Here is a 27,042-nt window from a genome sequence, read left to right as displayed (position 1 = left end):
GAGAGAGAGAGAGAGACAGAGGATCTTGAAGCAGGCTCCATGCTGTCAGCACACAGCACCACGTGGGGCTTGAACTCCTGAACCTTGAGATCATGACCTGAGACAAAGTCCGATGCTTAACCGACTGAGCCACTCAGGATCCCCTTCATCCCTTTGTTTTCTATAGTTAAGAGTGTTTCCTGGTTTGTCTCTTTTTTCCTTTGCTCATTCTTTGTGGTTGTTAAATTCTGCTTATGAGTGAAATCATATGCTATTTGTCTTTTTCTGACTGACTTATTTCTAATACTCTCCAGCTCCTTGCATGTCGTTGCAAATGGAAAGAGTTCATTCTCTTTATAGCTGAATAATATTCTATTGTATATATATATACATCTTGTTTATCCATTCATCCTTCGATGGACATTTGGGTTGCCTCTGTAATTCGGTTATAACAAATGATGCTGCTAAAACATAGGAGTTAATGCATCCCATTTGAAGTAGTGTTTTGCATTTTTTATTTTATTTTTAAGGTTATTTATTTATTCTGAGAGAGAGATAGCGAGCGGTTTGGGGGCAGAGAGAGAATCCCAAGCAGGCTCCACACTGTCAGCACAGAGCCTGATGTGGGGCTTGAACTAACAAACTGCAAGTTCATGACCTGAGCCAAAACCAAGAGTTGGACAGTTAACCGACTGAGCCACCCAGGTGCTGCTAACAATTTTTTAAATGTTTATTTTTGAGAGAGAGGGAGGGAAGTGGGAGGGAAAGAGAGAGAGCACGAACAGGGGAGGGGCAGAGAGGGAGACAGAATCCGAAGCAGGCTCCAGGTTTTGAGCTGTCAGCACAGAGCCCCACACTGGGCTCGAACTCACAAACTGCGAGATCATGACCTGAGCCGAAGTTGGACACCTAACCAACTGAGCCACCCAGGCGCCTCAATGCTTTTATATTTTGGGGGGTAAATGCCCAGTAGGCGATAGCTGGATCTTAGGGTAGTTCTATTTTTAACTTTTTCAGGAACCTCCATACTTTTCCACAGTAGACGCACCAGTTTGCATTCCCAGCAACAGTGCAGGAGGGGTCCTTTCTCCAGATACTCGCTGACACCTGTTGTCTCTTGTGTGTTTGAATTTAGCCATTCTGACAGGTGTGAGGTGATAGCTCATTGTGGTTTTGATTTGCATTTCCCTATGATGATCGGTACCTATTATCTATTCATATGCCCATTAACCGTCAGTATGTCTTCTTTGCAGAAATGTGTGTTCATGACTTCTGCCCATATTTATTGGATTGTCTGTTTTTTAGGTGTTGAGTCATTCTAAACTGCTCCAGGAAAGATCTGATGCACAGATGATGTTGAGAAGCATCTCTGAGCTTCACCTGTCCTGGTTTAAATAGAATCTTGAACTTTAGAGCCATGTGTGTTACTACTGAAATTTAAAAACAAAAATTCCTTATGTGTCTTCTTTCAAGAGCTATTTTTTTTTTACATGAGTAAAGTTGACACACAATGTTACATTAGTCACAGGTGTATATCACAGGGACTTAACATGTCTAGTGTTATGCTCTGCTCACCACAAGTGTAGCCACTATCTGTCACCATACAATGCTACGACAGCAATTGACGACATTCCCTGTGCTATGCCTCTGATGCAATGACTTATTCATTCCTCCTTCTCTGAAGGCCTGTATCTCCCACTCCCCTTCACCCATTTGTCCCATCCACCCACCCCCTTCCCTGCAGCAGCCATCAGTTTGCTTTCTGTATTTATTAGTCAGGAGCTGTTTGTGACATATTTATTTTACAGCCACACTTAGAACAATTACAGGACGGAGGAGTGTGTTTATGCATCTGCGTCCCCTTCTTTACATGACAGGCAGGCAGAGGGGAGAGGGAAGGGCCTTGAGGCAGTGGGATTTCCATTGTCTTGGTTACCTCTCTGCTGTGTCTCCACACTGGGTTGCTGAGTGCGGCAGGGGGCCCAGTGGGGGGCGGACAACACCCCTCCCCACTCTACACATCTTCCTGTGGCCGGAAGTTAAAGCTAAGGATGAGGCTGGTTACCAGGGAAACTGCAGCCAGGTCCATGGGATTCCTGAAGAAAGGAAAACTCCTAAGTGGGTTTTCAGATGCAGGATGGACCCTAGGAGCCTGACCCCAGCCACGGATTTCTGAGCCAACCATTAAGTTCACCCAGCGGGTGCCTGCGCATGAGCGCACACACACACAGACACAGACACACACACTCACACAGACGTGTGCACGCAGCAGCATTCCTTTGTGATGTGCACAGTGACTCATTCTGGTGGGAGCACCTCACCCACAGGGAGGAGGCAGGTGATGATGGGTCGTGCAGGCAGGACCCAGAACATGGAAAGGGAGACGGGACAGTTCCTTAGTGTTATAAAATCAATGGCATACCTTTTCCACCATGACTTACTTAGACATTTGCATTACATTTTCCAAAGGGCTTTATTGGGCTCTAATTACACACCAGTGTCACCCAGTTAGAGAGTCCAATGCAGTGACTTGTAGTAAATGTACAGAGTCGTGCAGCCATTGCCACAGTTCAGTTTTAGAACATTTCCTTCTCTCCAGAAAGACCCTGTGTACCCGTCAGCGCTCACTTCCCACTACTACCTCCAGGCCGAGGCAGAGTCTAATGTAATTTCTATCTCTGTAGGTTTGCACTTTCTGGGCATTTCCTAGAAACTGACTCCTGCTTTAAGTGGACTCTCGTGTCTGTGTCTTTCATGTAGCTGAACACTCTGGGGGCTCATCCATGTTGTAGCAGAAATCAGAAGTTCATCCCTTTTCATAGATCAGTGGCATCTTACTGCATGGGTTGCCACATTTCGATTATCTATTGACCAGCTGACAGACTTTTTTACACTGTTTTGCTCTCTGGCGATTATGAATAATGCTGCTGTGAACATCTGAGTACAAGTTTTTGCTTGGACATAGTTTTCGTGTCCAGTTTCTCCATGTTTTCGTTCCTTTGCCTTGCATGATTGCACTGGCTGAAACTTTCAGTCAATGTTGGGCAGAAATGGTGGGAACCGCAATCCTTGCCTTGGTCTGGATCTCAGCGGGAAAGCATTCATTCACTAATAAATATGTGACAGGAGACATGTTTTTCTTGTAGATAGCCCTATCAGAATGAGGACGTCCCCTTCTGTCCCTAGTTGGACGAGCATTTTTATCACAAATGGGCCTCGAATTTTGTCAAATGTCTTTGTCCATCAACATGATCACATGGTTTCTGTCCTCATTATATTACTATGCTGGTTGACCCGAACTGTATTTTGAATGTTAAAGCGATATTGCAACCCTGGGATAAATCTCACTTGGTTAGTTGGTTTTCCCCTTGCAAATGTTGTTGGATTTGATATGCTATTCTGTTGAGGATTTATGTATGGATGTTAATGATAGATATTGGTGTATAGTTTCTTGTGTTGTCATGTGTGGCTTTGGTGCAGGGTAATATTGTCCTCATGGATGAGTTAGGAAATGTTCCTTCCTCCTCTCTATCTGGAACAGCCTATGAGGGATGGATATTATCTCTTCCTATAGTTTAACAGAACTTAGCAATGAGGCCAGCAGGCCCAGGGCTTTTCTCTGTGGGAAGGTTTTTAAATCAATTTTTAAAATTTATTCATTTTGAGAGAGAGAGAGACAGAGACAGAGACAGAGAGAGAATGTGGAGCAGGGTCAGAGAGAGGGAAAGAGAGAATCCCAAGCAGGCTCTGCACTGACAGTAGGGCTCGATCCCATGAGTCAGACACTCAGCTGACTGAGCCACCCAGGTGCCCCAGTGGGAAGGTTGTTAAATAACAAATTCAATTTCTTTACTTGTGATAGGTACATTGAGATTTCTGATTTGAGCATTCCACTCTACCCCCATGCTCTCCCTGTATTTCTTGCCTCCTGGTGGTTCTCCCTCTGCCTCTTGCCTAGAATTTGACATGCTGATGCTTCAGATTCTGTGTCTCCCTCTCTCTCTGCCCCTCCCCCACTCCCACTTTGTATCCTCTCTCTCCCTCTCCCTCTCTCTCTCTCTCCCTCTCCCTCTCTCTCTCTCTCTCTCTCTCTCTCTCAAAAATAAACATTTAAAAAATGCAGAATTTGACATGCTGAACATCTCTGGACATTAGTGGATTCCATCTCCTAGTCTATAACTTGGGACCGTGTGCTGACTCAGATGGGACCCCCAGATACCCACATACACTTGGTATGTGGGCAAGGGGACAATGACTTTGAGGCAGGGGTGGGATGGTACCACTGGGTCTGTCAGTCACACCTGCCCACCCATTCCCCATGTGCCCCAGTGCAGGCCATGAGTAAGTGTGGTCAGGAGCACCTTCAGCAAGCCCCACATCCACACTGCCCCACCCCGTTCCTTCCCACCCCTCTCGTCTCCTGGCCACAGAGCCACAGAGGGGCTCCATGACGGCTCTTTGCCACATGTATGGGCGTTACAGGTCTCCCTGATTAAAGGCTCAATCCCGAGGGCCAGGATTGTCTTGTGATTACTCCAAACTTCCCCACCCCAGCAGCCAGCCTTGCATGGAGTGGGGGAGGCAAGGGTGAGACGATGAAACCTTAACGAGTGGCTAAACATCTGTCTGTGGTTGGTGTGGCTGCTGCAGTAAAGCCATCTCTTTATGACTTCCTTGAACTCTGCCAGGTGGGTAGGAGTGCCCCTGCCCTAGTGCATTATGGGGAGGATTCAAGGAGGTATCTTACCAGACCTGAGGCTTCCAGCTGGGAAACGTCCACCAAAGTGACTGGTTCTCCGCACTTCACCCCCGGCCTCTATAGAGGTTAACGTTGGTGAGCTGGTTAGGAGTCATGTTCTGAATTCAGTCCGCCTAGGTTTGCCTGTCACCCTCTCCTTCAGTGCCTCTGCGACACTGAGCAACTCACCTGACCTCTCTGTACTCTGCTTTTCACACACAAAGTGAGATCGAAGTCTTGCTCAATGATGGGTTCTGGGAGTGGATTCCATAAGCTGATATATGGAGACATGTAGAATACTGTCTGATACCTAGGAGAAGATCAATAAAGTGAAATGCGCATGTTATCCTGCTAACCACACCCAAACGACCAGTGTAAATTTAGGCCTCAGAGTTTCAAGGAAGAACATCCCTGCTTTGTTTACCTTCTCCTGTCAAGTGGGACACGAGCCTGGCAGGGTCACCTGAGCACCAAGCTCTCTGGAGAGATCACACGTTCAGAACATAATAAACACACCTGCTCTGAAGCCACTTCTGTCTGCAGAAGACTCACAGATGTTTGCAGCAACACAGCTCTGGACATTACCTAATTACGGAGACTGGGCGCAAGCAGACTTTCTCTGTAGTTCAGAGGGACTGCACGGGCACTTCCTGGGTTACACAGCACTGGATCTGTGGGGAGGAAGAAGGATGATGCCTCATTAATGCCTCCTGAAATGAAAAGGCACACATGTAAGTCCCCAAACGACTCTGAAATGACTCCGTGATGCAGGCATGAAACTGCTGTTCGCATTCCCCAACCCAGGGACACCGGGCAACAAGGTACAGCCCCTGGAGATGCTACGCCAGGGGGGCCGGCACCATCCCCCAGGACCTCATACCGTGGGCGGTGGGCTGTGCTTCCAGCTCTCTGTGGGCAGGAAGACTCTTCAACTTGCTCTGCCCGGATGATCCGAAGGCTGCTCGTGCTGCAGGGCTGCAAACGGTGACTCGATGGTGTTCCCTGGTGCCCTCTAGGCCTGGCTCCAAACCTCCTGATAAACTGTGATCTGCTGCTCTAGAATTTAAATGCGGTGACCTCACACCTGACAAAGAACAACCCAATATGGATAAAGAACCTGAATGCAAAAGTTAGGTTTTTTTTATATGTATATTTATTTGGCAAGGATGATGAGGTAACGGGTCAGAAATTCCTTCGAGGGGAATACCATCCGTGTTATAAAGCAGGGAAACAATGTTCTACATTTAGCTCAGCATACTCATAACGGCTTACACAGACAACACAATAGTGAACCACCAAGTTCCAGTTCCAGGTCCCTTTCTGCACCTCCTTTAGCGTCAGTCTCTTGAAAGTGGATCTCCGTTCAGCACACGTCCATTCCAGCAGACCAGTGCTGCTGCTGGGAGGCAGTCCGTGAAATGGCACAAAAGCACATGGCCATCGACAATGGGGCATTCATGCTACAGAGAAGCTCTCTACTGTACTGACAACAAGGCAGGGAGGAGAGGCAGAGTTCGGGGTGGGAAAGTGACAACATGCATCACGGGAGCCATAATAAGGAAGTTGCGGACCCCTGGGGTATGCGGTGTCCCATAGAAAGCCCCACAGGGATCCACAAATTCAAGGTAGGAAAGACAGGACCTTCCTGGGATTGGATGAGGGCTCACGCCGATCGAATTTTCAGTCATCAACGCTGCTCTTGTCACTTCTCTGACGACTGCTTACTGGTTGGTCCCCAAAAGAAATCCACGCTCAGGATCATGTCTGGAGCCATTCAGACCCGTGTCACGTGAGGATGAGAGCCTCAGTTTTCTTTCAACCACTGCTTTAGGAGCCTCTGAAACATCCTTTTGCTTTCCTGCTGCATCTCCAGTTGGAGCTTCTCGTCTCTTTCCTGCTGTTGGAGCACCCCTTCGGGCAGCAGGCCAGGTCGGCTGGTGCTCAGGCTGAGGGTCAAGCCGCTGAGGCCCTGTACCAGTGTCTCCCAGGAGGAAGCATGGGGGGCCCCTTTCCTCTCTGCAGACATCCCAGAGACATTTGGCCTATGGCTCTGGCAGTATCGACATTCGCATCTGAATCTGTTCTGATCTCTATCACCTGAGGAGGAGATCCTGGCTTTCCTCTCCACCCGATAAGGTGCCACCTGATCGAGGTGCCGCCGTCTCATGTGCCCCAGAAGGGTTTTCTTCCTCTGAGGGGACGCTGACCTTTCCCACCGCCTCTCTTGTAGGGTTTTCTCATCTCTGTAGCGCTGCTGGAGCAGCCCCTCTGGAAGAGGGGCAGGGTATTTGGTGCCAGGACTGGTTTTGAGGTCACCCAGGCCCATCATAAGCAGTTCCGAGAAGGAAGGAGAGGAGGCTGCCGTGACTTCCCGGGAGGTCTCTTCAGAGATCATCGGGGAAGACTCAGAAATCAGTGTTGAGCTGCATTTCCGGAGTGGATCCATGGAGGTGTGGTCCATGCTCACAGCTCCACCTGGCCCTTGGTCTAGACAGGAAGCTGAAGACAAAGGTTATCAAAGAGCTGGAAGCTAGCAAGGGAGGTGTGTGGCCAGAAGGACCCAGACTACATCAAATGGTGATAAAAGAAGAAAGAAAACTCCGTTATTATTCATCTGACTTAACGTTTCTGAGCCTCAGCTTCCTATCTGTTAAATGGGGATAATAATGAGCCCTACTCCCTACGATGGTTCTGGGCTTTAAATAAGAGTATACATTTCCAAGCTCAGAATTCGGATGGCATATAATCAGGATCTCAGGCATGAGATTAATCATCAAAATCACATCACAGGTAATGAAAAATGGTGCCCTGCAGTCAACCATGTGAATCCCCTGCCCACTTTTTGTTGTTGTTGTTGTTGTTGTTGTTGTTGAAAGAGAGAGACAGAGGGCGCGAGTGAGCAAGGGGGGGGGGGGAGAGAGAGAGAGACAGAGAGAGACAGAGAGACAGAGAGAGACGACAGAGAATGAATGAATAGGGAGCCTGAAGCATGGCGCAAGCTCAGTCAACCCTGCCGACTTTTTATAACCATTCAACCATAATTTTAAGAACACTCCATGTGTGACCAGCATCTGCTATACTCGTAAGTGTCCATGTACTTTCCAAAAGGAGACAATGGCTAAAATTTCCACCATGGTGACACATTCTTTTGAATTTTCACTGGCTTTTATCTAGGTAAAAAGGATGTTCAAACCTAGGGAAGTCATTTCGTAATCCTCAGTAAGCAGCAGTAAGAATTTTACTAAAATACAAGAACAGAGATCAATGAAATTTCTAACAAGACAGATTAGAGAAACTCAAATTAAAAGATGCTTCTTTGGGGCGCCTGGGTGGTTCAGTCGGTTAGGCGTCCGACTTCGGCTCAGGTCATGATCTCGCGGTCCGTGAGTTCGAGCCCCCCGTCGGGCTCTGTGCTGACAGCTCGGAGCCTGGAGCCTGTTTCAGATTCTGTGTCTCCCTCTCTCTCTGACCCTCCCCCATTCATGCTCTGTCTCTCTCTGTCTCAGAAATAAATAAACGTTAAAAAAAAAAGTTGCTTCTTTGATGGGGTGCCTGGCGGGCTCAGTCAGGCGTCTGACACTTGATTTCAGCTCAGGTCATGATCTCGAGGTTCGTGGGATTGAGCCACATGTCAGGCTCTGGGCTGACATTGTACAGCCTGCTTAGGATTCTCTCTCTCCCTCTCTCTCTGCCCCTTCCCCGCTCACATGCTCTTTATCTCCCAAAATAAATAAGTAAACGTTTTTTTAAAGAGTTGCTTCTTTGAAATAATCAATAAAATTGATAAACCTCTACAGGACTGAAGAAGAAAAAAAAAGAGAAGAGCAAAGAAGACACATCACACTTCTGACTTCTAGCCATACTACACAGCTAGAGTAATAAGAACAGTGTGTTACTGGCATAAGAACTGACACGTGGGCTAACAGAACAGAATCGAGAGCCTAGAAGTAACCCCATGCATGTATGGCCAACTAATATTTGACAACAGAGTCAAGAATACTCAATGGATAAAGAGACAGTCTCTTCAATAAATGCTGCTGGGAGAATGGACTATTCACATGTAAAAGAATAAAGCTGGATTCCTATCTTACACTCACAAAAGTTAGCTTGAAATGGATTAAAGGCTTAAATGTAAGACTGGAAACTAAAACTGCTAGAAGAATACATAACGACAAAGCTCCCTGACACGGGTCTTGGCAATGGATTTTTGGATATACCACCCAAGGCACAAACAACAAAATCAAAAACAAGTGGGGCTATATCTAACTAAAAAGCTACACACTAAGGAAACCACCAAGGTGAAAAGACAACATATGGAATGGGACAAAATATTTGCAAACCGTATATCTGACAAGGATTTAATATCCAAAATATAAAGAACTCATACATCTCCACAGCAAAAACAAAACAAAATAAACTGAAAAAAACAACAACAACAACAACAACTAATCATCGAATTTAAAAATGGGTAAAGGTGGGGCGCCTGGGTGGCTCAGTCGGTTGAGCATCCAACTTCAGCTCAGGTCATGATCTCGCGGTGAGTTCGAGCCCCGCGTCGGGCTCTGTGCTGACAGCGCAGAGCCTGGGGCCTGCTTCTGATTCTGTCTCCCTCTCCCTCTCTGTCCTCGCCCCTGCTCATGCTCTGTCTCTCTCTGTGTGTCAAAAATAAATAAACATTAAAAAAATAAAATAAAATAAAATAAAATAAAATAAAATAAAATAAAGTAAAAATGGGTAAAGGCTATGAACAGACATTTTTCTAAAGATGACATACAAATGGCCAATGGGTACAGGAAAAGCTGCTGCAAACCACCAATCATCAGGGAAATGCAAATAAAAAGCACAATGAGGTATCACCTCACACCTGTTAGAATGGCTAGCATCAAAAATACAAGAGATAAAAATGCCAGCTTCCATGTGCAGAATAAAGAATACTTGTGTACTTTTGGTGGGAATGTAAATTGGTGCAGCCACTATGGAAAACAGTATGGAGGTTTCTCAAAAAATTAAAAATAGAACTACCATATGATACAGACATTCCACTTCTGATAGTATATCTGAAGGAAATGAAACCACAATGTCAAAGATGTATCTTTACCCCTATGTCCATAGCAGTATTATTTACAATAGCCAAGATATCGACACAGCCTAAGCATCTTTGATGGATAAATGGATCAAGTAAATACACAGACACGCAGGCAGGCAGGCAGGCAGACACACACACACACACACACACACACTATCTGGCCATAAAAAGGAGGAAATCCTGCTATTTGTGACAACATAGTTGGACCTTGAGGGCATTATCTCACTTATGTATGGAATTGAAAAGGAAACTTCCAAATATACAGAAAAAGCTATCAGATTTGTGGTTGTCAGAGGTGGTGATTTGGGGAGGGAGAAGAAAATTGGAGGATGATGGCCAAAAGAAACAAACTTCCAGGTATAAGAAAAATAAGATAAATAACGAAATATAATGTACAACATGATGACTATAGTTAACACTGCTATGTGATATAAATGAAACTGTTAAGAGAGTAAATCCTAAGAGTTCTCTTCACAAGGAAAACATTGGTTTCTTTTTCTTCTTTTTGTGTCTCTGAGATGGTGGATGTCAACTAAACTTACTATGGTAACCATTTCATGATATATGTGAGTCTGATTATTATCCTTTATACCTTATCCAGTGCTGTCAATTATATCTCAATAAAACTGGAAAGAGAGAGAGACAGAGAGAGAGAAAGAGAAGAAATTAGTTACTAACAAGAGGAATGAAAGAGGAGATTTCACTAGAGACCCAGGAAATATGAGAGAAACGATATTATTAATATTACATGAAAATCTCCATACATAAATGCAACAATGTGCAAATGGATTGATTACTCAAAAACCATAAACCACCAAAACTTACCCAAGGTGAAAGAACATGCATATTTCAGTGCCATTTACAGAAACTGAATCAGTTGTTAAAAGCCTATGATGAAAATCCCACATGGTATCACCAGTGAATTCTACCAAATATCGACAGGAATAAAAACACTCACACACAAATTCTACACAATGTCCTCCAGGAAACAGAAGTGGGGGAAATACTTGCAAGTGATTTTATGAGGCTAGCATTTCACTGATACCAAGAAAAGTACTGACCAATATTCTTCCTTAGCACAAGAACAAAATTCCTCAACAAAATACTAGCAGATGGAATCCAGCAACATATTCAAAGGAAAAACAGCATGATCAAGTGGGCTAGCTCAGGAAAGCAAAGGTGGTTCAATAATTGAAAACCAACTAATGCAATCCTCAGATTTAGAATATAACTGATTAATCAATCAATGTAATCTATAGTTGAAGATGAAAGATTAAAAAGAAAAATGATAGCCTCAATGCTATTCCTCTCAAAACCAAATGGCATTTTTCAGTAAACAATTTTAGAAAAACAAGTTTAGAAAAACAATCCTAAAATGCATATGAAACAACAGAAGACCCAGAACAGCCAAGGCAACCTGCAGGAAGAACAAAGTTGGAGGTACCCACCCTCCTCATTTCAAAACATATTTCAAGGCTACAGTAAGTAAATCAGTATGGTAGTGACAGAAAGACAGACACTGGCCAATGGGACAGAAGAGAACCCAGAAATAGACCCACGCATGTACAGTCAGCTGATCTTGACAAGGGTGCCAATAATACGCAATGGGGAAAGGACAGTCTCTTGGACAAATGGTGCCGGGAAACCTGGACACCCACGTGCAAAAAGGACGATATTGGACCCTACGTTACACCACACACAAAAATCAACCCCAAAGGGATTGAAGATTAAGTATAAGACGTGACACTGTAAAACTTCCTGGAAGAAAACATAAAGGAACATCTGTGTGACACAGGTCTTGGCAAGTGATTTCATGGAAACGACACCAAAAGCACAGTCATGAAAAAGCAAAAACGGCCAAGTGGGACTACATCAAACTTAAAAGCTTCTGCACAGCAAAGGAAAACATCAACAAACTGAAAAAGCAATCTACAAAATGGGCAGAGATGTGCAAACCATGTATCTGATAAGGGTTAATTTTCAATATTTATAATAAACTTTTCTAACTCAATAGTAAGAAAACAAACAAACCAATTTAAAAATATGCAAAGGATTTGAATAGACATTTCTCCAAAGAAGACATACAAATGGCCAAAAGGTATATGAAATGATGCTCCCCTTCACTAAGCATTAGGGAAAGGCAAATCAAAACCACAATGAGATGTCACGTCACACATGTGACACGTGAGGATGGTTATTGTCAAACAAACTAACAAAGAGCAGATCACAAGTGTTGGAGAGTACACAGAAAACTGGAACCCTCGTACACTGTCGGTGGGAACGCAACTGGTGCAGCCACAATGGACAACAGTATGGAGGTTCCTCAAAAAATTAAAACTATCATATGATCTTGTTCGTATCCAGATGTCCCCTCCAAAACAACTAAAAACAAACAAACAAACAAACAAACCGCCAAAAAACCCATCATCTGGTCCAGCATCCCACTCCTGGGCATATATCCAAAAGAACTCAAGCCAGCCTCTCAGAGATGTCTGCATTCCCATATTTACTGCAGCATTAATCGCAGTAGCCAGGATAATGGAAACAACAATCCTGTCAATCAACAGTGGAATGGATAAAGGAAGTGTGACACATCTATACAATGGGATATTATTCAGCCGTATAAAAGGAGGAAATCTTACCCTTTGCATTCCAGGTGCTGTGGATTAAAGAAGCGAAATAGATAATGCTGTTTCTTATCCAGTGCCTTCCATGTGCCAGCTAACGTCAGCTAGGTGTTTTACATTTGTTGTCTCCTGGAGGTCTCCCAACAAACCTTGAGTAGGCAGGATTATTGCCTTTAACCAGGAGGAATTTGAGGCTGAAGGAGAGAGACTGAAGTGGCAGGGTCTGCCCTGGAATCCAGTGTGAGTGTAATCCGAATTTTAGGGCGGAGGGAGGTGAGTCTGGAAAGAAAGGCAGGCACTAGGATGCAGACAGCTTCCGATGCCGTGTGGGTGTAAGGGAACATCATGTGCTCCGTTACCTGCCCTGGGGTACCCCCCACCCCCACCCCGGCACCAGGACCAGGGCAGGCTATCTGAGGACATAACTGGAGTGTACTGGATTGATGCACACAGTGTAAGACGGTGTGTATTTGTGGTCCACAGGTGGGAGAGTCAGCCCTCTGGTGACGGATCGTCCGTGCATGACGCAAAGGATGAGAATGTGTGGCAGAGGAGGAGAGTTTCTAGGGCTGAACACAGACGTGTAATGTGATCTTTATGTTCTTTGCTCTAGCTCACGTGGTGTAAAGCCTGACCTGCCACCTCTCCCATGGCAGCATCAGTAGGTGTAAAGATAGGGAATGTGGCAGATGCAATTCTGTGAACCATCCTTGCATTACCTCATTATGTATTCACAAATGCAACCCTCTCTGCTTGGTATTGTCACTATTAAGAATAATAAGCCCATTTCACAGGTGAGGATAGTAAGGCACAGGGCCAGGTACACTTCTCAAAATGGCAGGACTGCAAGTGGCAGAACTGAGTTGGAAGGAAGGTTGTTTAGGAACAGAGCTTGTGCCCTTACCCACGACACGACATGGCTCCCACAGAAAAGAAAACCAAACCCCACGATGCTCCCCATATCCAGAAGTCTGCTTTGTGCTGTGAGTAAAGAGGAAACCCCTCCTCAAACAGGTCTAATCACAAAGGCAATTCACAATCACACAGAATGAAATCAGAAGTAAGGGTGGGTGCAGGCGGGGCATATTCTGGGGTCTGGTGACGCCATCAAGGACCTAGGTTCTTTCCAGTTCTCTGATCTTTGTGTGTGTGTGTGTGTGTGTGTGTGTGTGTGTGTGCGCGCTTTCCATCTTGTGTTTGTCAGAAGAGCCCTGGAAGCAAGGAAGGCAGGTACTGCCATCCCCATCTTAGAACAACAGAAGCTGCATGGCCAGGTCTGGACATAGTGGCCCCAAAGACAACAGGCACTCAGCTATTGCAGGCAGGGCCTTATCCTCTGAGTTTCTGGTCAGACTATGGCTACTGGAGAGCAGGGATCTTCCCTCAGCATTCAGGGCCCATGGTTCAGGCTACAAGTGATGCATGAACACAATTCCACTCATTTGAGGAGCTGCTCAGGGGCTGGCCTGCCTTCGGTGATAATTTGACCTCCCGTTTTCTTGGGTGCCCCTCTGCCTTTTAGTCAGAATACTAGGACATTCTCCAGGTTCTTCTCTTTGGTTCTAGACAAACTCTTTGGCTCTTAGACCCAGGCCCCCGCACGTTTGCTGGCAATGCCTCTCCAGATGATCTGTCAGCCCCAAAAGCAGAACCTAGAAAGTATCCCCAAGGGTGTGAATTCAGGGTTCACGAAGAGGTGACCTTTCAACAAACATTGTGAACAGGGAGAGGAATCTGACAAGCACATTTCTGGGGTCAGGACTTTCCTGTCAAGAGGGAACAGTTGGGAAGAAGTGTCTGAGGCAGAGGCTTCCAGAAACAGTGCAGATACTGCCAGAAGGCTGGAGCAGCTGGGGGGTAGGGGAAGGGAGTGAGAGTCTAACAGAAAGCAGGGGAGAACAACGGGTGACAGGCACTAGATCCTGCTGTGCTGAGTCAGCTTCTGTTCAGTCAGCTGGACTGCAAAGGACACCCAAGGATCACAGATGCCGAATGACAGCCTGTATCGGGCTGTAAGTTAGGCAGAGAAGGGACATGGAGAGGACCACTTAGAGAAGAGGCAGGTTTGGACAAAGAGCTGGAAGGACAGTGAGGAGGAGCGCCTTCTTGTGAGGCTGACAGCAGTCACCTGGATTGACACAGCCTTCACCCGTGTGTTCATGTCCCGTCCCCCAAGGCGATTTGTGCTCTTGCCAGAGCATCCCATATTTAACTAGCAGCCTTAATTCACTCAACAATCCACCTACTGGACAGATCACTGTGGGCACCTACTCTGTGCACCAGTCGCTCGGGACTTGGAAAACATTCTCTGAGTTGCCTGGAGCTCCAAGGATCTTGACCCAAGTTCCACTGTGAGACCAGAACTGTGGCCGATGGGGCAACAGTGACCCACACATTGAAAATCCCTCTATAGCCTCTTTAAGTTTCTGGAATTAGAGATGGTACAAAAGATCCAATCTTCCTCCTCCTCACAGAGAATCTGAGTACAGAGATGTCCCGTTTACTCCATCCTCCTGTGTCATAACCGGTACACGAGCTGCCCTTTGGGATGAAGGACCCTGGGTGAAGGTCCCTCCTTCGCTGAAGAAACATGTTCTAAGCACCACCCGAATTCATGTGTCAGTTCACTGGACTCAGTGGGGACACAGGGATCACACAGGGTGTAGTCTGCAAGCAGATGACCACTGCACATTGTGTGAGAAGAGCAGTGGCAGAATTGAAATCACAGTACCTTAGGGACACAGAGGAGGGCCTCTTACCCCTACTTAAGTGTATGTGTGTGTGTTTGGTCAGGACACACCTCTCAAGGCTGGGGAGGCTGATGACACAGGCACTTTGCTCACCCACAGTGTACAGACACGCACGCCGAAGAACAGAGAGACACCTAGTTAGAGTCGGACTGCAGTCCTTGGGCTACTGGGCTTCAAATCACCAGTGGGGTCTGGTCAGTGCTACGGCTGTGATGCAGCTACTAAAAGCACTTCCTCTGCTTGCCTCTCAATTTGTAACACCTGGTCACCAGTGAGACAGGTAGAGACCTAATTTGGGTGGTGGGGTTGCTTGCAAAGGCTCTCTAACATGGCAAAGTACCGCTCCACGGGGGGAGCCCTGGACATTGAAGTCCTGCTTGGCTGTTGGTTCTGAGGCAAGCCTTCCATGCCAAGGGACTCCAGGTCTGTTGGCTTCAGGGCAGCTCATCGGAGGACAGGCACAAAATCTTAGAACCCTCCAAGGTTGCTGAGTACCTCCATTTCAAGGTGGACAGGTGTTGGGACCATGATGACTATACAATACTGGAACAATATATGCATTTCAGCAGCTGAAACACAATCCAGGAATATCACTGTGAGTGCAAAGTCGGGCTTTGGAGTCAGGCGAAACGGAGGTGTGATGCCCAGATCCACCCTTTCCTGCACCAGCGACCTAAACCTTTCCGTTTGTTTCCTTGTCTACAGTGGGCTTTGACACTTACCTGAGTGTTTGGGTAATAAAACTGTATATACCAGCACAGCTGAGCTCCTCAACAGCCAGGCTGCAGAAGAGACAGTCACACGGTGCCCTGTGTGAGGGACATGTCAGCATGGAGCAAGTATGCCAGGACCTTGGGACTCTAGTCCACGCCTCTGGCTGAGGTTCGGGTTTGGGGGTTGTGGTGGTGGCTGGACCGGTGGTTCCATCTTTTCTCTTGTCCAAGGGACACACTTCATTTCATGCCTAGGCAGAGGAGTTACAGTGAATGAGGTTAATGCTCACAGTTGAGTCTATGACAAGACAGAACCAGCAGGGGGTGCTGCTGCCCCCTGGACCCCACAGGAACTGACAAACTTTCCTCCAGGGGTTTCTGGCACCTGGTAGGGACCCCTAAGGAGTTCTATGAAGGCACTGTCAGGATCCCTTAGAGGGCTCCAATAGTGAGCAGCAGCTGATCTTTGCCTCCTTGATGGCCACAGGGACTAACAGACCAAACCCCTTGTAAAAGGAAGATTAGTTAGTACACTTTCTCTTGTCCCAACAGAAACTCAGGCTGCAACTCAGAGTGAAACATTATCAAAACAAAGTCCAAGGGAAGTAGTGGAAGGCATTTAATTTCTTGGGTCAAAGGTGCCATAAAGTGACATATTCTTTCCACGTTTCTGCTTATCCCTCCTCACTGGAAGGCAGGGCCCCTTCACATTGGGAAAGTTTGTGACACATTCCAAACTCCGTGTCCAAGTGCATCAAAGGATCCATATGAAAGGAGATGAGATCTTTGCTGTGTGTCATCCTATTCCTAGCAAGGAAGCCTTTTCCAGAACAACTGTGCTGTCAGATTGGATCTCCAATTAACTCACTGTGAACCAGGGTAAAACATCTATTTGGGAGAATTTATAATGAAATCTCCATCACTTTTCAGTAAAAAGTTTTATTAACAGTGCCGTTTCATCCAGGGATTCCTAGGGTTAAATGGAAATCGCTCTCTACTTAACCTGATAGCTTGCTTGAACATCAGTAGGAATCAGGCAAATGAAGGCTGGGGACAGGAGACGCAGGGAGGAGAGAGAGTGCCCGAGCCCAGTGGCCATCTACTGAACAGAAAGAGGTTTAAGTTGGCTGGAATATGAAGTGGGGGTGGAGGAGGCCATCTGCTGAAGATGAGGCATTTGAGGGTAGGCAAGGCCTGCTGTGCCTGGTCCAGGAGGCTGGACGTTATCCCAAGAACAGCAGGAAGACCCTGCAGAGTTTTGAGCAGGGTACACAAGACCAGATTAGGATTTAAGAATGGTCCCTCAGGTAGCGGGATGAAGAAATTTGTGGCCAAGGGTTAATATTGGTGGCAGTTATCAAGCAGAGAGGAGGGTCATGTGGCCTAGGGAACTAACTGTAGTGATGGAAGTAAGTGTCAAGATCTTATTTTGAAGGACGTAGGAGGTTGGACTGGACGGACTTGGTGTTTGAGGGGGTGGTGAGAGAGGCAGCAAGGAAGGACGGCTCTAAGAGTCGCTGGCCGAAGCAGCTGGGTAGAAGGCTGCTTTTCACTGGGTTAGGCAACACTGGAGGAGATGCCGATGCATGGGGAGTGGGGGTGGGTGCAGGTGCGTTCACTTTTGGACATGTTGTGTATCATTGCCTGTGGGGCTCAACCACTTAGTACCTCAGTGACTTGGGGGAGCTGACCTAGCCTCTCTGTGCCTAAGATGCATCCTCTGTAATAGGAGAATGATGCTAATAATTAGAAAACACAGCTAATTTCTGATTCATTTAGTCCAGGATAATGTTCTCTACTTGTACAGCAGAATGCTGTTTTCAAGTTAGGCAGTCCCTAGGCAAAACGGGAGTCTCTCTGCTTATCCATGTATTGGTTGGCTTTACTTATCTGCCGTGTGTATTTTCAACATGCAGTGTGTTTTGGCAGTGCTAAAAGAAAAACAATTAATTCAAAGAAATGTGTTTAGGGGCACCTGGGTGGGTCAGTTAAGGTTAAGCGTCTGACTTCGGCTCAGGTGATGATCTTGTGGCTTGTGGGTTCGGGGCCCACGTTGGACTCTGTGCTGACAGCTCAGAGCCTGGAGCCTGCTTGGGATTCTGTGTCTCCCCGACTCTCTGCCCTTCCCCTGCTAGTGCTCTGTCTCTCAAAAATAAATAAACATTAAAACAAACAATCAAAAGAAATGTGTTTATCACGTGTGATAGTTAGCCTGTCAGTTTGTCCCTCAAAGACACAGCCCCCCTTCAGACCCTCCAGTCTTCTTCTTGTAGCCTCACTCCCTCAGAGGGCGGCGGGTGAGCCTTTGGGACCTACTTTCTCCAACAGTTCTCTTCTCTGTAAAGTCATCTTTACAGAGTCCCAGAGAGTGCCTAGCACCTGTTGAGTGCAATCTGTCTGTGAGCCTGTCAGTTGTCTCAGGTGTGAAGTTAGGGGACAGGAGAGAGCCGGATGTGTAGATCTGGAAACCAACAGTGTGTGCCTGTATTGCAGGCAGGTGGTGAAGCCATATGTACCAAGATTTGAATCAGGGCCCCATCACTTACTCCTTGTGTGACTTTGGGCAGGTTACTTCACCTCCCTGTGGTCAGTTTCCTCATTTGTAAGATGAGGATGATGATCCTATTCTAGGATAATGACTCATGGTTGCCTCCTTCTTTTAGATCAAGAAAATACTACCTTTTAAAACTATAAAGTGCTCTTCAAGTGTAGATTACTTCCAGGGTTAAAAAGAGAATCTCTGCTTATCTAGCTATCTGCTTGGACAGGCACGAAACATGCCATGCTCATTTTTACCCTGCAGACAATGTTGAACTTCACTCGAGCCCTGAAGAGAGCCACAGTCAAGAAATCTCGACAGGCTTTCGTGTTTCAGAAATGGCTTATCACAAAAGACCACTCTTCCCCCTTTAACCTAGAAAAGGCTTGCTCCTCACGCTTTGTCACGCCCTACCATATGTCTGTCGGGTGGCTCCTGGGTTTACATGCGACAAGGCCAAACACAGACCTTTCTCCTTTTGCTGACTGGGCCAGACACACAATCCCTCCAGCTCCCTGATGTAACTGAGATCAGAAGTCAGCCCTCCTGAAACTAGCTAGACACAGAGAGAAACATTTCTTGTTCGTGGAGACTAATCCTGAATGCAGAAACATCCTACCTTAAATCTCCCCCACTATAATGGGTCTACTCAATCCTTAGGGGAAAAGAGGCAAAACCACCCTGCGCAGACCGTGTGATGTTCAGATCTGGGCTGCTCTCAGCATTGCAACAGCCTGAATAGTGAGGTGCTGTACTAGTTTGGTTTTTCTTTCCTAGTATGCACGCATGCAAAAATGACCGGTAAGAACACAAAGATCTGAAAGTGGTACTTCCTGCCACACGTGCGCCCTACAAAGGAAGTAACCCAACGTCACTCGTCACTCGCAGCGCCTGGAAACTCTCCCTACCACCTCAGGAAATATGTATCCTGTGCAGTCACTCAGGTGCGCCACAGTCACTCTGGGGTGGGTTCAACCTTCTCTACTCCCTGCGTGGTTACAAGTCCCGGATTCCAAGTACCCACGCCACGGCCCACGGAGAGGAAGCCACTTCGCCCCGGGGCACCCCGTTGTCCCTCCCTGCCCCGTGCAGCCCGAGGAAGGTTAAGGAGCACCCGGCTTCTCCATAGTGTCCCGTGTCTGTGATGTCACACGTAGTCCCGCAGCCCCTCCTCCTGTGGCTGGTCTCTCTAGGAAGTCGGGAGGACTTCCCCTCTCGGTGGTCTTAGCCCTTCTCTTCTGGGGAGGTGGGGGTTCAGACCTGGGGCTGAGGATAGGAGGGGGTGCGCTGGCGCAGGGATGGAAGGAACAGGATCCCGGGAAAGAACATGCATGAGAGCAAAAGCGGGAACCTAAGAATAAAAGTGGGAGAATCTCCCTAGAACAAGCCGGGCGTGCATTCGTGTCACAGGACCACCGTTCTTTCTGCGCCACACAAGAGCAGTGCTCTCTGAAAGAACAGCTGTTTTTCTCAGAAGCCTGCCTCTGCAGTGTCAGAACTGAGGTTTGACAACCTGTGTGTGGCATATTTCTCTTTCTCTAATTGAGGATGCCATATTTAGTGGAGACGAGTTTGACACTTCCCATGGGCATTGCTAGACACCCCCCCCCCCCCCGCCCCCAGGCCATAACTGGGCTCCAGTCCGTGTTCCACGGGTTCAGAAACAGTCTGTTTCCTTGGCATCACCTCCTGTATTAAACCATCTGAGGAATTCTGTCTAGGAGGTGACATACAAAAAATAGGCTCTGTCATTCCTACACTGGTATACAATTATTTAGAGTGTTGTAATCAGATTACAAGCTCCAATATATAATATTTACAAAAAGAAGGCATGTTTGGTTGTCCAGTTTGCTGAAAAACAGCCAATCCTGGGCAGCAGACATATAAGTGTGATGAGAAACTTGGCTTTATAATTAATCACAGAATTCCATTTAAATTTCCAATACAATTTCCTTATATTGACTACTAATGTGTGTATTGGGTGGGTCGTGTGTGTGTGTGTGTGTGTGTGTGTGTGTCTACGTGCACACGCGTGTGAGTGTTAGGGTGTTTTGTCAAAAACCTAAAAGTGAATGGCCTGTCTTGCCCGAGCCTCTCAAGGTACCAGTAACAGAGAGAAAAGATTTTTTAAAATTCCATATTGGAAGGAGCAGATTTGTGAACAACTTCCTATTGGAGTGTCTTACCTGGAACCTCCTGGGATTCAGCAAAATGTTTTGTGAATAGTTTTTTTTAGGGAAGCACTGGTTCTACTGTTTTTAGTTGAATATGGACTACATTTAAAACTGTACTTGAGATTGTATGAAATAGGTAAGCTAAAGCTCGAGATTGGGAGAACCCAACCCTAGGGAAGGGTCTCAGGGAAGCTAACCACACAGAGTCAATGGTCTAGACAAGGAAGACAGGCTGTTAGGAGCTGGAACAGACGAGTTCAGTCAGTCAACTCAGATCAAGCTCTGTCTTTCTGGACAGTTGTCAGACTGAAACATCAGGAAGAGGCCACAAATACCTCAAGTATGAACTTCAGTGTGTGACAAAGGCTCTCTAATCAGGGTATAAACACTCATGTGGCTCAGAAGTGTCAATCCCTGGAAGAAAGCACTGAAGACAGAGGCGAGTTTCCTCACCCTGGGACCCAGATCTCTGAAGCATCATACCCTAGACACAGACTCCCAGATACTTCATGGGCCTCCCACTATGGCTCTCAAAACCCAAAATATCCCATTGACACACTGAGGGAAGCCAACCACATTGACTCAATGGCCTAGACTAGGAAGCCAGGTTGTTCGAAGCTGGAGTGGATGAGATACAGACCCAAGAGAAGGCAGCTAGGAGACCTCAATGCATTGGACATACAATATCAAACCACCCACAGAATTCAAACTCCTATGGAACTCGAGATATGAGGAGAGACACAAAACAGCTCAGAGGCGATAAATTCTGTAATACAGATCCACATGCATTTTAGCAACCTGACAACCTGCAACATAGAAACTTAATAGCTCACAGACCTTACACCTTGCACACAGATGCCATACAATCACAGAGCTGACAACCTTGCATGTAGACACACAAACAGCACAAAACACCTGTACCGTGAACACAAGCTTGCTCAGATACCTCCTGTCCCATGACAAATAACCTTTGCAATCTCACAACCTAGAATATGGGCCCCCAGGAGCTCAAATATGCCAACCTCAACAGAGACCCTCAGGAGAGCTCAAACCCTAATTCCTGAAATACATAATGGGAACAGCCCCAGACAACTTACATTCTGCACGCTGCACCTAAAACAGATCACATACCTCACTCACCAGGAGAGACCCCTAACAGCCCAGACAACTCTCACTTGGACACACAACCCTCCACAGCTCAGTGATCTCCCATACTGGACACAGACCCTCTCACAGCTCATACATCTCAAATCCTGGACCCCAAAATGGCTCGTAAAACGACATCTTGTTTTTGAACACAAAAAGTCACTCCATACAGGACACATGTCAATTAGAGACACAATGAGGTCTCACCCAGCCCCATGAGTGAATAGCACAGAGAGACTGAAATACAGAATTACAGACAGCCTTTCTTGGAAACCGCTGTCTCCACAGTATTAGCCCCCATCCCAGTGCACCCATCCAGGCACGTGAGGAACCTCTTTTCCCAGGGATAAATGACCCCAGGTTTTGCCATCATTGGCTGTTTCTGGACAATGACTCAGCTGCACTGGTCCCAGGCCACAACTAGGAGGGAAGCCCCCGCTCACATGTCTGACAGACAGTAGAGCCCTCCACCCATCAAAATGGGGAGACCTTCTAGGTTGGAAGGGTTCATGCCATCTTCAGGAGACTCCCACTGTCCTTAAGGCCCCAGAGCCCTCCTGCTGAGGAGCCATTGCCCCATCGTGGGGATCGGAACCTGTGGGGAAGGCAGAACAGGACAGTCCCACGCTGCTCAGGGTAGATCCACGCCCTCTCAGTCTTGTGGAAGGCCTGGCCCTCATCCCATTCACCCTGAACACACTGCTCTCTTCAGCCTTCTCAGCTCCTAACCCTTGGAGGCACTGCAGCCACCCAATTTTCCCAGTGTCCATGTGAGCCCCAAACACAAGGACACCTTCAGTCAGCAGGTCTGTTGCAAGCCAGTGAACACCAGTGGGGGAAGGAGATAGTGAAGGGGTTCACATTGCCGTGCCAGGATGACCTGCCACAGACCACTTACCTGACCACTGAGGGTGCCCCTGTTCCACCCGCTTCTCTACCTTATCATCTCCCCATCCACCCAAAGGAAACCTGTCCCCTTCTCTCAATGCCTAATTCTGCTTTAAAGGGGAAGGTGGCATGAGGGTGTCCACAGTTCCTGTGGGGCTTTGTGCAAACTGTGAGGCGCATACGTTCCCCCCCCCCCCCCCCGATCTCCCACCATGAAGCCAACACCAGAGCAGGCCTATTTGCTCACGTGGCAGAATCCACGGCGAGGCTGACTTGGGCCTGCCTGGTGCGTGCACCTTGTCCTCCTCAGGGGACACACACACTGGCCCATCTCTCATGCCATTGTGAATTTCCCTCCCCCAGGAACACAGTCTTGCATCTGCAGCCTTTCAGGCACAGGTGTGAATACAGTCAGGGCTTAAGGAACGACTGGGGAGAAGTTCATGGACATGAGAACCCACCTATCTCTTACTTGCCTGCCCTCACTCAAACATCTCTCCTGTCTCATGCTTAAAATCCTATCCTCTAAGTGTTCACTTCTCTGGGTTGAGTAGGGCACCTTGTTTCCCTCAAGAAACTGGCTTGGAGTAGGTCATGAGCCCCTCTTTGAAATATCTCTGCCCATCCAAGACTTATAGTCTGGTGGACACATAACAGGACACTGGAGAAAGATTTAGTGATTTGTTATTGGGCTCATTTCACTATAGTGGGATCCTGGAAGCACTGTTAAAAAAAAAGTTGCAGGAAGACTGACTAAAGGACAGACTAAGAGAAGCCAGTGATCCCACTGACCTGGGTAGCATCTTCAGCTTCTTTTGCTGGTGAGCAGCCTGAGGTTCCACGGCATGATTCCAAACCCTCCACTTCCACCTCCACTCTTCAAAGCCCCACCTGTGCACCCATAAACTCTCTGAGAAGGACACCCCACCTCCAGCCAATGGGATTCTTTTCCTTGGAAGATCCTGGCAGGCAATCCCATCTAGACTAACCAGTCTAGTGTGGTCCTTAATCTCTGCTCTGCTCACCCATGAGGAAACCATTCATGTGCTCCTCTTCCATGTTCCCTGGTCCCTACTTGGTTAGAATCTGTACAGCTGACGGGCTGGGGCCAGAAGTGGGACGATGGTGACCTCCGGAGAGGTGGAGGTCCTTGCATGGTGGTGAGCTCCCCTGCACCCTGCCCGCAATGGTTTCTTTGGGAACACAAGACTCCCTCACTCCAGCTGTACCTCCCAGAGGAGACTGCTTCATCTGGGACTTCAGTGGTACATCCTATTACAGGAAAGTACAACCTGCTGCTCCTCTAGCAACCTTTCACCCTTTCCTGCCACCCCACACCCTGGTAATTTGCCCAGATGGGGTCACATCACCTCCAGCTCCACTCCTCCCCAGGAATAAAACTAATGGGCGCTGCATCCTTCCATCATAGTCTCACTACTCTTAAACTCCCCACAGGGATCATTCCACTTGCATACGCCAAGATCTTGCAGAGAGCCTGAGATAAAGTGTCCAGCCTCCTGTCTACATCTCCCACGTCATGAATGGGGTGCTTAGGGTGCCAGCAAAGGGGCATTTGTTACTCCAGTCACACCGAGGGTAGTGTGACTTGGCAAAAGAACTTTGCAGGGCTCTCTGACGGCGTCTATCAAAATTTGATTCTACTGTGTCCCTACCCTCAGTAGAATTTCAGCTTCATGAAAAGAGGAACATATGTGGGTCTTCTCTAATGTCTCCCCAGCACATACAGTGGTATCAGGCACACAAGAAGGTACTTCAGAGATGTTTCCTTAGCAAAAGGTTTCCTTGATCCAGCAATTTCCATTGCTATTAACTTGTCTTAAAGAAATATTTACACAGCCACAGAAGTATGTGTACAATGAGAATAGCAAATTTCGGGGAGTGGGGGTGGGCTCTAAATGGCCATTGGTAGTCAATGACCTTTGGGAGGGTAAATGAAAGATGAAGTGTTCCTATCCTACAATGGAGCACCCACTGGCCTTGAAACAGAATAAGAGGAGCAAATTTGTACTGACCAGAGATTTTTATTTTATTATTATTATTATTATTTTCAAATGGGGAGTAGCAGATCAGTGGTAATCCTAACTCAACCAGTGTCTGTAAGTGTATATGTATGTGCAGGTGCAATTTGTAAATACTGATAACAGGGACAAGACGGAAACACCTATCAGACTACAGTGGTCACCTCTGATGATCAAACTGGTGAAGGCAAGACCTGGACAGCGTATTACATCTTTTGGGGTAGGCAACTGTACTTCTAAAATGGCCAAAATCATATTCAAAAGCAAATGCTTTCCTTTACAATTTTTTTTCATTTTGTTAAGCTGTAAGTCACATTCCATAAAATTCACCCTTTTTTGTTGGCTTTTACTATGTACATATGGTTGTGCCAACCATCACCAACATCTAATTCCAGAAGAAACCCTACGCCATTAGCAGTCCCTGCCCAATCCCCCCTCCCAGGAGCCCTGGACATTTACTAGCAGCTTTATGTCTCTACAGATTTGTCCATTCTGGACATATCCACTAAATAGGATCCTACATTATGTGGCCTTTGAGTCTGGCTTCTTTCACTTAGCATAACGTGTTCAGTTTTCGTCCATGTTGCAGCAAGTATCACTACTCCATTCTTCTTATGGCTGGATAATATTCTACTATATGGATACATCACCACAGGTGATATATTCATTATTTGGTTGGCACTGGGTTGTTGGCACTCTGTTGTGATTAATGCTGTTAGGAACACTCGTACACAAGTTCTTGTGGGGGCTTATTCTTTATTTGTCTTGGATATATATACCTATGATGGCATAACTGTGTCATACAGCAGCTCTGTTTAACTTTTTGAGGAGCTGCCAAACTGTTTTCCACAGCAGCTGTGCCATTTTGAATTCTCACCAGCAATGTATGAGGATTTCAATTATTCCACACCTTCCCCAACACTTGTTATTTTCACTTTTTAAATTATATCCATATTAGAGGGTGGAAAGTTATAATTCATAGTGCTTTCAATTTTTGTTTTCCTAACGACTAATATTTTTGAGCATCTTTTCATGTGCTTATTTGGCATCTGCAGATCTTTTTTAATAGAAATGTCTATTCAAATGCTTAGCCCATTTTTTTAATTGAGAGAGACAGACAGAGAGAGAGAGAGAGAGCGAGAGAGCGAGAGCGAGAGCGAGAGAGAGAGAGCGCACACGCACATGCTCAAACGGGGAGGGGTCGAGAAAGAGAATCCCAAGCAGGCTCCATGCTGTTGGCCCAGAGACTGATTTGGGGCTTACTCTCATGAACCGTGAGATCATGACCTAAGCCAGAATCAAGAGTCGGTCACTTCACTGACTGAGCCCCCAGGTGCCTCCCTTATCCCATTATTAATTGGGTTGTCTTTTTACTCTTAGCTTGCAAGAGTTCTTTTTACATTCTGACTACTGGGCCCTTATCAGATATACAAATACTTTTTCCCATTCTTTTGTTTTTTTCACTTTCTTATGGTGTCCTTTAAAGCAAAAACTTTTTCTCATTTTGATGAAGCCATTTTTACCTAACTTTTCATTTATTATCTGTGCTTTTGATGTCCTAGCTAAGAATCCATCACCTAACCCAATGTCACAAAGATTTACTCCTACACGCTCTTACAGAAGAAGTTTTATAGTGTTAGTTCTTACATATGGACTTGGATCCATTTTGACTTAATTTTTATCTGTGGTACGAGGTTTGGATTCAAATTGATTCTTTTAAATGTTGACTATCCAGTTGTCCCAGCACCATTTACTAAAACGACTGCTCCTTCCCCATTTAATTGTCTTGGCACTGTTGTCAACACTTAACTCACCATAGACAGACGGGTTATTTCCAGACTCTCAATGCCATTCTGTTTATCTCTGGGTGTATCCTTAAATCAGTACCACGTTGTATTCATTACTGGAGTTTTGAAATAATGTTTGAAATGGGAATGCACGAGTCTTCCACTTTTGGCCGTCTTCTGCAAGATTGTTTAAATTAATTCTGGGTCCATGAAATTTCCACATAAATTTCAGGAGCAGTCTCTCAATTTCTAAAAAGCTGCAGTTAGAATATCAATAAGGATTACACTGAATGCTTGGATCAATTTGGGGAATGTTGCCATCTTAACAATATCAAGTCTCCCAATCGATGAACACACACAGTCTTTCCATTTTTTAAAATTTGCTTTAATCTCTTTCAACTGTGTTTTGTAATTTTCAGTGTGTAACTCTCACACCTGCTTGGTTAAATTAATTCCTAAATATGTTATTCTTCTTACTCTATCGTAACTGAAGTTGTTTTCTTACTTACTTATTTGGATTATTCACTGCTAATGTACAGAAATACAATTGATTTTTGTATACTGATCTATCTTGCA

The 27,042-nt window shown here is 46.3% G+C and overlaps 1 protein-coding gene across 7 annotated transcripts; it reads right to left on the bottom strand.

Moving 5' to 3' along the window:
* On the bottom strand, positions 1-27,042 carry FAM156A (family with sequence similarity 156 member A). 7 transcript variants are annotated; one of them, XM_081792886.1, is made up of 6 exons: positions 15,903-27,040; positions 12,446-12,709; positions 5,598-7,282; positions 5,303-5,388; positions 4,727-5,027; positions 1-2,075 (listed from the first exon to the last, which is right to left on the bottom strand). In XM_081792886.1, exon 3 carries the CDS (start codon positions 7,176-7,178, stop codon positions 6,522-6,524), a length of 657 nt encoding a protein of 218 aa, XP_081649012.1. In that variant the 5' UTR covers positions 7,179-7,282; positions 12,446-12,709; positions 15,903-27,040; the 3' UTR covers positions 1-2,075; positions 4,727-5,027; positions 5,303-5,388; positions 5,598-6,521. The 7 variants fall into 7 exon arrangements, with proteins under 7 accessions (XP_081649012.1, XP_081649014.1, XP_081649013.1 ...); XM_081792888.1 differs by lacking the exon at positions 12,446-12,709 and having other exon boundaries at positions 5,598-7,216; positions 15,903-27,042; XM_081792887.1 differs by lacking the exon at positions 15,903-27,040 and having other exon boundaries at positions 5,598-7,216; positions 12,446-15,882.

The sequence above is a fragment of the Panthera onca genome, chromosome X (assembly GCF_046562875.1).
Source record: "Panthera onca isolate mPanOnc1 chromosome X, mPanOnc1 haplotype 2, whole genome shotgun sequence".
In the NCBI taxonomy this organism is placed as follows: domain Eukaryota; kingdom Metazoa; phylum Chordata; class Mammalia; order Carnivora; family Felidae; genus Panthera; species Panthera onca.
Note: the sequence above shows the minus strand (reverse complement) of the source record. Positions and strands in the feature narration are given on the sequence as shown.